Source organism: Oreochromis niloticus, linkage group LG10 (assembly GCF_001858045.2).
Source record: "Oreochromis niloticus isolate F11D_XX linkage group LG10, O_niloticus_UMD_NMBU, whole genome shotgun sequence".
NCBI classification, from domain to species: domain Eukaryota; kingdom Metazoa; phylum Chordata; class Actinopteri; order Cichliformes; family Cichlidae; genus Oreochromis; species Oreochromis niloticus.
In genome coordinates this window covers 450,299-462,578 of record NC_031975.2, presented here as the reverse complement: position 1 = coordinate 462,578, position 12,280 = coordinate 450,299, and the positions used below count along the sequence as shown (strand labels likewise).

The 12,280-nt window shown below is 38.2% G+C and overlaps 1 protein-coding gene across 2 annotated transcripts in view; it reads right to left on the bottom strand.

The window, feature by feature from the left end:
- The window catches only part of sim2 (SIM bHLH transcription factor 2), a 61,049-nt gene extending 54,838 nt beyond the window's left edge, over nt 1–6,211 (bottom strand). For both annotated transcript variants that reach the window (XM_013265971.3, XM_025911065.1), the window contains exons 1-2: nt 5,579–6,211; nt 687–769 (exon numbers count right to left, since the gene is read on the bottom strand). In XM_013265971.3, coding sequence (XP_013121425.1) covers nt 687–769; nt 5,579–5,753 — 258 coding nt within the window. In that variant the 5' untranslated portion in view covers nt 5,754–6,211. The remainder of the gene's footprint in view (nt 1–686; nt 770–5,578) is intronic.
- Between the last annotated feature and the right edge of the window lie 6,069 nt (nt 6,212–12,280).

The window sequence follows — 12,280 nt, the reverse complement described above, 5'->3', positions numbered from 1 at the left end:
GGCTACAGAAAATAATTAAGTTATAGAAACACGTGTATACTTACTGCATTTGAATCATTTTAACCATATGTAACACCTGCATATGAGTTTGTTTTTTTTGAAAGGCTTTGATTTGGCCACCCCATTTGATTTCCATGCCACCCTAATAAAATTTCTCTATATCCACCCATGCTTCAAGGTCCTGAGCCTGTCCATGGCCCTGTTTTACCCAAATTTGTGAAGTGGAAGTCAGGCATTGTTACAAACAGAACAGTCTTTGACCATCAACTCAAGTTTGATGTGAGTCCTTCATAAAACAGGTTCAACAGAGAATATACTTGTTAAGAAGATTGAAATCTTTTAATGTTAATAAGAAATATTATATAATTTTTCACATCATATAATTCATTTGATATTCTTATCTTTCTTCTGCAGAGATATGAGGACCATATTTATTGCATCATTGCATTAAAAAGTCATTTCCAGATGTGGTGTAAAATGCAAATGTCAGAGGAACCCAAATCATTTAAGTTAACAAAATCGTTTAAGTCCAAATTTAGCTCTCACACCAGCACACCAGCACTCACATGCAGTAATCTCATTTTACACACGGCGTCAGTTTCATACAACACGTGATAAGTTAGTGATTAGAGGAAACTGTGTAAGAGCATAGTACGGTGACATGGTGGGTTATTGGCTATACTGACTTGTAAAAGGTGGGTACCCAGCTCCTTTGCCATGCTGTCCAGAGGACTGAACCTTGTTGACTGCCCCCATCCATCACCCAGACCTGCACAGAGAGACAGACACAATCAGAGAGACAAAGGCTGGCTCCATCAGTCACACAAACTACAGACTACCCAACAAATTAAAAATATATCTTTGAAAAACACACACGGTCACTAGAACAAAGTTAATGTCACACATTCATTTTCTTTTTTACATGAAGAAAATATTCTTTCACAAAGTTTTTGGGCAAATGAAGCCGACCTTAATAAAATTAAATAACTGAAGCATCAGACATGCTGATTTTTTATTTCACTACAAAGCCAAGCAGAGGAAACTTTATTTATTAGATACTAATGCCATCAGAAGAGTATTAAAATAATGTGTCATGATTTATATATAAAAGGTTGTTGGAAATTTGTCGTTGTTTGTTTTCATTGGAAGAAAAAACAAGTTGGTGTTTTAGTATTTTTTACAATCTGGGCGGAATTAAATGAAAAATCTTTAATCTCAGAAAAACTTTTAGAATATTTGGCACATTTTTTCTACTCTAACTGTTTATTTATTTGTCTAACTAAGGGTAAAAACATGCAATATTTGTGACACTGAGTAGACTGTTGCTGTTGTCTAACATACAGGATCAAAAGAGCTCAAAGCACTTTACACAACTTTCCTCATTCATTGAATTCATACATGTGCGTTTTTCTTTGTTTCTGTTTTCCATTGAAGTGCTTTCTATCTAACATTTACACACATTTATAATGTGATGGATGCATCGGAGAGCAGCTTCGAGGTTCAAGGATATTTGGCACGCAGACCGGAGCAGATCGAACCACTGCTGTTCTTCTAGAATCGGACCGTGTAAATTTTCAGATCAAAAGGAAATCTCTAATGTTAACTTTCCTTTTCCAAGAGTATTCTCCTACCTATGTATGAGATTTGCCCAGAGCCCTCAGCTGTGTATTCTGTATGTTGGCCAGCTGACATACAAAAATGAATCAGTGGGAGTATTCTGAATATTCTGAAATATTACAGTGTTCTATAATTTAATAACATTATTGAGCTGCATCCTTCTTTGTATACACAATGGAACTAATTACTACCTACTGTATGTGCTGTGCCATATTTACACAGTATGTGTGGGAAAATCTGAAAACAGACAATAAGGAGGCAGATAAAATATGAGAATTGTCCTGAACAGTTAAGGCTTGACATAATTCATCTAAACTCTTTTTTGTCATGTCGTCATGGTGGTGTCCCACTCACACAGTGGAAGTTTTGTTTTGGTTTGGTTTTAAATCTATAACTTGGAAACTAAGTGAAACATTTTCAGGCTACATAAATATGGAACAGTTCATCTCTGCACAGTCAGGTCCTGCAAAGACATTGAGACAGAACTGTAAACCAGTGTTTCTGCTAATCAGTGCAGTTTGTAGAACTAATTCTGCTTTTAATATCAAATGTTATTTCACATGAAATCTGCTGAAAGCCAGTGAGTGAAGAGATGTGAGAAACACAAAGTAACTGATTGAAAAAAGAAGGAGAACAACGTTTGATTTGGGGGGTTTTTTTTTTTACTTATTGGAGTGAATTGTGTTATTGTGTCATTAATACAAAAATGATCCAGTTAAATTTCTCTAACTATGCCAGTAATCCAGACATGCGCTCAGCAGAATAACATCCTATATTAAGCTGATGACCACAAAATCCCTCCTGACTCCAGGCTCTGCTGTGGACTGGTGTGTGCATGGAAAAGAGAAAGAAATAGCTTTAAATAGACTGAAATGTGTGTACGTTTGTTTCATGCTGCTATCATGAAATTTAACCATACATCTGGGAGAGACACATTTTAGCTGTTAAAAGACATGAAAAGTATCCAACAAAATGAGACATCAAAAGCACATTTTTTAAAATCAATATTGAGACAAGTGAAACAAATAAAAAAAAAAAGTGAGGTACACTCTACAACGTGTTAATACTGAAGAAAGCTTGTCTTGAAACATGCTCGAGAATCTGGGCACAGAAATCAAGTTGATTCTTTTCGTCCAGGTCTGAAAATATCCAGAAAAACAGGATCAAGTTTCTGGGAATGCAAAAAGTTTTCTCTGAATTCCAGTAAAAAAAATAATGCTATCCTCTATTAGAGGTCAAATAAACCGTAAAGAGTAAAGAATGTTTCTCACAACCTCAGTTTGAGATTGTTGGTATTTTCTCTGGATTGCTGTTCACTCTCTACCTTACAATATAAATATAATGCCATAAACAGCACAAGAAGCTCATTTCTCTTCTGCAAAGACACCTGAGTGACCTGCTGCCTCAGCACCCATCGGAGGTCAAACCGAGGTATGATTTCTTCCCCAAGGCCACTGGAACTACAAATGAATTCAAATAGCAAAATCAGAATAGCCACTGTGTAACGTTCACCATGAGTACTGACATCATACAGTTCCACTCTGCAATACTATAGCTTTTACTTTTGAAAAACAGAATATATATATATGCTTTATACATTTCATACATTTATTTTTATTTGTTTTTTTACATTTATCAGTTGGACATGTTGGTATTTGAAATTATATTACATTTAAATTAGGGTTGTTGTTTTTTTAAAACAAAATATTAAACCATTCAAATAAACTGTAAAACAGTAATAGGAGTCATCTCACAGCCCGCCAAGCGTCCACTGAGGAAATAAAAAAATCAACAGAGAGTTTTTATTTTGCAACAGTCTCAGGAGGAGCAACTGGAAAACAGGTTACACTTCCCTTCATTACTCACAGAAGGCTGAAACGACACTATCTTTTAATAAAAAGAACGTGTGCGGACTAAAGAGTAGTGCATTTTGCCTAATACTGCGCACACTGTAATGTTCATTTAAATGGAAGGAAAATAGAGAAAAATAGGTCATATGACTCGCAACACTTAAAAAAAAGTCACGTAATCACATTACTATAATAGCATGTAATTATATGTAATTATGTAAGGTAAAGAATGTTTGTATATTTACAGTCTTTCGATGCCAGGTATGGTGAGTATTCCTACTTTTCTTCAAAGTCAAACTAATGTGACGGTAACTTGATTTCAATCCTTTGAGTTCAAAGTTCATTTTGGACAATGACACTGATGAGCTAATGAGACCAGAACAGTTTTACAAACGAATAACAGATATTAATAATTAATAATAATCAATAACGCAATAAGATCACGTGACAAATATAGTTCAACGTGTATTTGATAGTAATAGAAGTGAAATGCATACTTGTGTATTTCTTCTGAATGTATGTATATCTCGGTATGTGGATAATATTTTTTAACACATGTAAAACTCACACTTTGATACAAAAAGATGTTTTTTCATCTTTACATTCCACTTGAAATTTCAATTGAATGAAATATTTTCTATTTTTTAACTGCAAACAGAGAAAAACAAGAGTCCTGATTTGTAACTGTTACAGTTACAGTTGTTGTAATCCTGTTCGTTTTTAACAGATGACGCTGATGTCAGCTATCAGGCGGGATAAATGCTGTCAGATTATGCCGAGGCTCCTGATGTGGAGCGTTTAGCTTCAGCCAAACGCGGCATGTTCTGAATCAGCGCAAAATAAACAATAACTGCCTCATGATGATGCCAAACTAAACACTGAACATAATAAACATTTAGCAGAAGAAAAAATAAGCTGTCCGTATCAGAGCGATGCAGACCAGTACAATCAGAGACAAACGAAGCTTCCTTCATTAAAAGCAGCCTCAGCCGTGCAGTAACAGGCCCACGCTTATCTCTGCACTCACTTTAACACAGGCTCAGCACTGCTAACACGTTTAACTTTGACGGTCACATTTACACAGACACGAGTCATTCTGTCAAAGATCCACAGAAAGTACCGGCCACATGTGGCTTCACATGGGCCTGGATGCTGAAACCCATTTTAAAAATGTAAAAAGAATGCAAGCTGCGATCTCTGCTGGAGAGAATAATAATAATAATAATAATAATAATAATAATAACAGCGCTTCATAACCTCGCTCCTCCATATTTATCTGATCGTCTCCATACGGAGAGCTTCCCTTCTGTCTGTTCCACCTGCCCGCCTGCCGTGGGCCTACCGTGGGACTACCGTGGGGCTACCGTGGGACTTGTTCTGCCCGAGACTTTGGATGCACTTTCAGCAGATCTCCGGACTACAGACCTCCTCTCTACTTTTAAATCGCGTCTTAAAACCATCGATTCTAAGTCGATTTTAACCTTGTTTAGCTTTTATACTTTCATTTTTGTTTTTTTTATTTTACATTTACCTTTTGTTTTTATTTTGTTGTACTAATGTAAGGTCACGCCTAGAAATCAAATGTATTAGTATTATTATTAGTAGTAGTAGTAGTATTACATGCTATTTGTATATAATATTATCAAACCAAATAATAAACCGTTGAACTTTCAGCATGAGAACACATTTGTGCTGAAACACAGCGGCGTCCCTGAGCAGGACTCTGTCTTTCGTCTATGACGCCTTTAGAAATCCACGTCTCGTGCATCTGTATTATGAAGCTTTGTTGTCATTCGTGGATTACAGCTGGATTAGACTTCAAACTCGGTAAGAATCCACGCGGGAACGACCAACGGGCCGGTCAGGTGACTGAAGCAGACTTTCTGAGTGTTGACAGAGTTTTCCCGCACTGCCCCAGTGCCTACGGGCACTAATGAAATAATTCATCTTGATAAATGAGTCCGGCGTTTGAAGCAGACATCAGTGTTTAAACTTCTAACCTACTGTGACCATCTAACTAACAAAATACTTATTAATAATTATTGTTATTATTATTGGAAGAAAACCTCTGGTCTGAATCGGCTACAAATGAAAGGGTGTCGGGTGCCTACCGTCGGGGAGAATGCTCCGCATCCTGAGGTAGCTGCTCGTCAGTCGGATGATGGAGGCCTTGTCCAGCTGGGAGGTGATGGCCGCCGGCAGAGGCAGCAGCTTGGCCAGCTCATAAAACTCTCCGTTCTCTTTCTCTCTGCGCTTTTTCGCAGCATTCTTTGATTTTTCCTTCATTTGAAGAACTTTCAGTTAAACGCTGCTTGCATGAAAACACGCGACGAGTCAGAAACACGGCGTTTCCGTGAGAACGACTTGCTGTGTGTCGCAGCAGTGCGATGTGCTGAGTGCCGGAGAGGTCCGAGAGTCCCGGGCCTCCTGTGCCCGTATCAGCAGCAGCAGCTCAACTCCCAGCCCTGTCAACTTTCCACTCTCACCTGTGCCACGGCACGCGCCTACACAAGCTGCAGTCCAAACTCGCGAATGCCACGTCCACTTCACGCGGTTTCCACGGCCCTCTGAGCAACAGCCCTACAACTATTCAAGCACAATCACATCAGAACATAGACAGCAGACCTGTCTGTCTCTCCGCCCGCTGCTCTCTGTGAGTGTGTGTGTGTGTGTGCGTGTGTGTGTGTGTGCGTGTGTGTCTGTTCCTATTTTTCCTGTAGCTCTGCAGTAAAACCCGTATAAGTCTTCTGCTCACTGAACCCTAAGAAATAAAGAAAATAAAGAAATAAGAAAATATTTTATACACTAAAGTTCTTCTTATAACACAAATCACAGTTTTCCCACTAACTGGTCTAAGTGCAACCAAAAACCAGTTCGGATGTTTTAAAGTAGCAAGACTATTTCTCAACAAGCAAACACAGGTCACAATGTTAACAACATAGTATACACAATTACACATTTACTGAAACAATATGAAGGTTTCAGCAGTAAGGAGGCGTTTCCCCAAACAGCTCAAACATGAAGCAGAATACTGCAGATATCCTGGAGAGGGTCTCTGTCAGTGAATCATTCATGCCACCAGAACTGTAACACTTATTCCACACAATAAGACGACAAAATTGTATTATTTTAAAATAATTGTATTATTGTAAATCATTCTCATTAGCAGAACAAGAAGAAAAACCTCCTGAATTCTGTTTCTTCCCTTTGCCACACATCCACACAGCCTCCATGTTCACAGCCTGCACCTGTCCGCTCACAGCGTTTGATAGAAGACGTGAGAAACTACATTCAAGTTTCTGTCACACGTGTTTCAAAGGTTGCCCACCGAAAGGACAACTTCACCAACAGAGTGATTCTGACACATGTTGATGATGTTGGAAACAAGGTCAGCGGTCAGAAGCCCGAGTGGGTAAATGCTAGTTCAACAATCATTTTAGTGCTCCAAGGTGTCACAGAATCAATTCATCAAAGTCATTTTACTTTATAACGAGAGGAATTTCATCCTAGCCACAGCAGCTGAGTGTGTGGACTGGATAGTAACTGGAAGAAAAAGGTTTCTTACATTCCTGTAATCAGGCCATTTATTTGCACTGGCAGTAACAGCACGGCTATCGTTTTCTGCACGGCCGTCTGTGGTGATGGATGAACATTGCTCTGGCTAGATTGGAAAAATCTTTCCACAGGTACTTCCTGTAGACTTCTGAATCTGGGCTTGTAGTGTTTTAACAACCAGATTGGACAGTTAATATGTTTTATGTCATTAGTTTCATCGACAATTCTGTTCATTATTAAAACACCTTGGTACAATATGACATAATTCAACTGGATCACACACCGCAGCCTCGAAAATACACAAAGATTTAAACCAGAGAGCAGAATGTTAAACAGCCTGTGCCTGTACCCTTATTAAATACAGCAAGTACCAAATGTGTTTCTACAATACTCTGTATGCATCGTTAATGTGAATTCCATCAGTTTAGATTAGCCAGTGTGTAAAGCCGAGCATGAAATGAATTGAAATGAACTGTTTGATTAAACTGAGGACTTTGAGTATCTGTCACTTTTATGGTTGGTCGGTAGGCGAGCAGCAACTGTTGTGTTCACACACTTCCATACATGCAAACTGCAAACATTAGTGAAGCATGTCTGAGCGATTCACTCTAATTTTCTCCTCGTGTAAGGGAAAAATACAGCTGGCAAAAAGTAAGCCACAAAACATTCCCTTCCACAACGTTCATACTCGTGTGCCTCGTTAGCAAATCCACTACCTTGATATCATTTGAAGAAAGCTTTGTGCTGCTGAGACGGTTAGTAAATCTGGTCCCAGTGTCATGGTCCCTCATGTCCTACAGATGCACAGTGAAACTAACCAGCAGTGTTCAGACTGTTAATGTACCACAGGTAAGAGTTCTGTTTGAGTAAACAAGGCCTGTAGTTTAATTTTGTTGTTGCAAATGAATCCAGAGTTTGTATATTAAACTTGTGAAACTGCCTCCGCATGTGTGAGTGCTCTGTGTCCCATGGTGCTTCTCAAACCTGAGATCACCTGACAGTGATCTCAGGTTCATTATTTTAATCAATTAGGTCATCAGAACTGCTCTCTACTATTTAAAACATACTGTATATCAAAACTTAGAAAACAGACTCCTACTGCAATCAGTGATGTTATCAGATGACTGTTATGGGGATTAAAAATCTCTAAAGAACAAACCAGATCTGGTGATTTAGCACACAGAGCAATAAAAGAAACATTTTAAGTCAAGTGAACTGTTTTTTTTTTTATTGAGTGTGGTCTCAGTGCTGCGGGTTATTTCAAGCTTAATGTCAGATTTTGTTTAAATGTATCCAGTTTAAAGTTGATACATTAAAGGTTACTGTCCCATATCTCACAAGGGAAATTCATTTGCTTTGTTTTATTGATTGTTTTTGGTATGTGTCCTATTGATGATCACCCAAGTGCAGAGCACTGTAAAAGTTTATTCAGGGCCCCGAAGTGTCAGTCAGGTATCACAAGCTTCACAGTTCCAGGTTTCGAGGTTGATCTGCACAGACAGAAATCTGACTCCAGACGATCACAGACCAAGAGTGTACCTGGCTGATGCAAAGATCTGAAGACGACTGAACATTTATTCCAACATTAAGCAGACGGCTCATTGTGACTACGAAGTGCCACACAGGAAGGCGGAGAGACCGGACGACTCATATTTAAAGATTTACTTCTGGGTCACTGAGCTTCAGTAAACAAAATGAAGTATCCTTCCACAGGAGTAAAATCACACTGTTGCCTTTCATGTTAGCTAGCTAGTATAATAATAATTGTATAGCGCTTCTCAAACCCCGTATCAATATGAAAAGATTAAGATGGAGATAAACTAAGAATGTTCAAAAATATCAAATCTATACTAAAATGTATTTCTAAATATAACCTTATGATATAAATGAGCCTTTAACAATGAGCTGACTTCCTCAGGCAGATCAGTCCTAACAGCAAATGCTCAGTGGCTTCTATCTTTAAGCTTGATGTATGAAAAGCTGACACATTTCTGCCCGAGCACCTGAGGCTACACATTGGTTGGTTCAGGAACAACAGCTCACGTCAGGAAAGATTTGAACATGAGTAAAATCTCAATATTAGTTCTCAAACTAATAGGCAGCCAGTGCAGAGCCATTAAGACTCTACACGGTTTTCTTGGTTCATGTAAAAAGCCCAAGTTAATTTCTGATACGTAAAAGTTGAAATACCATTACAATAATGTAATCAAGAGGACAACTAATAGTCTGAATGTCACTAAAACTCAATATTCAACTCAAGTCAAGTCAATTTAACTTATAAAGCACATTACAAACCAACAAGCGCCGACCAAAGTGTTGTACAATTTGGACAATATCAAAAGAAAGGCATTATTTAGACAGGTTTAACAGCCTGGAAATAAAAGGGTTTTAGGTTGTAGGTTTTTAAATGAGTTTTAAAAAGATCTCAGCTACTGCAAAAGTCTGGTCTCCTCTGTGTCTGGTATTGATTGAATCCTGGTGTTTATATGTTTGTCAAAGGTGAGATTAGAGTCAAATATCACACCAGGTCTCTGACAGCTGATTTTATATGAAATGATAAAGGATGAGACAAGAAGATTACGCTTGTCTGAACAAAAGATCCTTTCAGTTTTGTATTTTAATGTCAAAAAATCTCCAGTGGAGCACAGGTCAGACAGGACAGCAATAACAGAATCCAGAGCTGTTTTGGATTTCATTTCAAAAGTTTAGAAAGTTAAGACATTCTACACTACATGCTGTGGTTTTATTAAAACTTGCAGTAGGATGAGCAAGCGGTCGGCCTGGGTTCAACCTGCGGCCCTTTGTCACACATTTCTTTCAATCCACTTTCCTGTCAGTCGTCACTCTACCCATCCAATGAAGTCAGAAAAAGGCCAAAATAATCATTAAAAACACCAAAAAACAACACTACAGGATTTCAAAAAAGAATCCAGTGTTATACAGAAAGAGCTCTGGAGCTGTGCTGATTCGAATGAATCAAAGTGCTAACCTGATCATAAATGAAGCCGTTAAAACCATCGAGTTAATACTGAAGCCATGCATAAAGTCCAAGTTTACACATAGTCATGTTGTTTTAAATGAAATGACCCATAGTTCACAGACAGGCTCGTCTTTTTCTACAATGTGATTTGAGCTGATCTTAAAAATAAAGTCATTTAAAACAAGAGTCTTACTGACTGATGTCAGGCTGCCATCTACTGGAGTGGAAGAGTTTGCACAAGTTGTGTCTGGGGAGGAGGGCCAGTATTTCACTTGTAGATTTGATTTAGAAAACATAAACACATTACATCCTCCAATGCATTTGTGTTTCATTTAGGTGTGTATACCACCAGCATAGCACAGGTGGAAAGTGTCAGAACAAGAGAGCGCTCAAAGACAAAGAAGAAAAGACATGACGGGTAATCGCAAAGATTCACATTGCAAGGAAAAACAGTTACACCATAAGCGAGTTTAGCCTGTGACATTTCATTTTCCAACTATTTACTACCTTCATTGCTCAGTGTGAGTGGCTGCTCTGTGACTGTTAGCCAGTCTCTTCTTTCTGATGATGCAAGGATCTGAACTGAGTTTCTTTAAAGGAAAATATATTTGTGTATTTAAAGCACACGTACACACTGCAGTGGCTACACAGCCATAATATCACATCCACTACAGACAAAGTTACAAAGTCAAATATGATCAGATTGACACCTCAGTGTCAAATACAGATGTTCAATTTGTGTAATGTACTGGGATTCCTATGATTAGAGCTACTTTGTAACTGTGAAATATCTCATATTAAATGATAAATGGAAGGTTTTCTACTCTACCTGACTCAAACAGCTTTAAACTACTGGGCTCATTATCCTATTCATACACATACTTTTAGTGCTCTCTGTCTAACATCTACTCTGATGGATGCACCGGAGAGCAACTTGGGGTTAGTGTCTCCCAGGAATATTTGTCATGCAGACTAGGGCAGACAGGGATCAAACCACCAACCCTCACATTTTTATTTCATTTATTATAGTGAGTTCATGTTCTTACTAACTTGGAGTAACTGTGGCCTCATAAAGTATTCTCATTCTATTACATTCAGACAAAAAATACCAAATCTTCATCCTAAACTATGACACATATACAGAGCTAATGAGAGGGGAAAACATTTTTAACATACTGAAAAAAAACAATCATTAAAAGTATAGAAATACATAGACATATATAGAGGGAGAAAATCAATTTCAGGCAATATTACAGTGTATTCAGACATTTCTGAGACCTCTGTCCTCCCACTCACAATGAAACAAGTACTCATCATCAGCAATTTTTCACACCAGCCTATTATTAAGATAAGATAACCTTTATTAGTTTCACACGTGGGAAATTTGTTTTGTCACAGCAGGAAGTGGACAGTGCAAAAGTTATATAGCAAAATTAGAATACAATAAGAATAAAATACTGTACACAACTGTACAGAATAGAATAAAATAAAATACTATATACAGTAGAATAAATAGAATAAAATATACAATAGGATACAAATAGAATGCAAATGCTTTATAGAACTGAGTAAAAATACAACTTTGTCAGAAAAAGAGTGTTGCACTTATTATTGCACATGTGTGTGTTAGATCGGTTGAAGTCTTTGTTGTGGAGTCTGACAGCAGTGGGGAGGAAAGACCTGCGAAGTCTCTCCGTCCCACACCGTGGGTGCCGCAGCCACTGAAGGAGCTGCTCAGTGCTGTCAGAGTCTCATGCATGGGGTGGGAGATGTTGTCCATCAGGGATGACAGCTTAGCCACCATTCTCCTGTCACTCACCACCTCCACTGGGTCCAGAGGGCATCCTAGAACAGAGCTGGCCCTTCTGATCAGCCTGTTCAGTCTCTTCCTGAATATGATTTATTTATTACATTTTATGTGGAGTGAATAAATAAAAGTATATTTACGGTGGCCCCTAGAGACAAAGCAGCACGTACAAACTTCAAAACACGTACAAAACACAACAGAAGTGCTCCGGGATGCTCGGCGCAGTGTTGAGCTTTTGTTACCTAGTGGCTTCACAAGCCAGGAAGTACCAACGACTGGATCTGGTGTGTGGTAGTAACAGGTAAATGAACTTTTTTTTTTACATTATTTGAATATATATGAGTGCTTGTGTATAAATACACAAACAATACACATATGCTTTCAATTGTGTAATTTAAGTGATCTAGGTAGCTCTGTTTTGGAAGTTCAGTTAATGCTAGAAATGTGTTTTGGAGTTTGCACGTGTTTTGT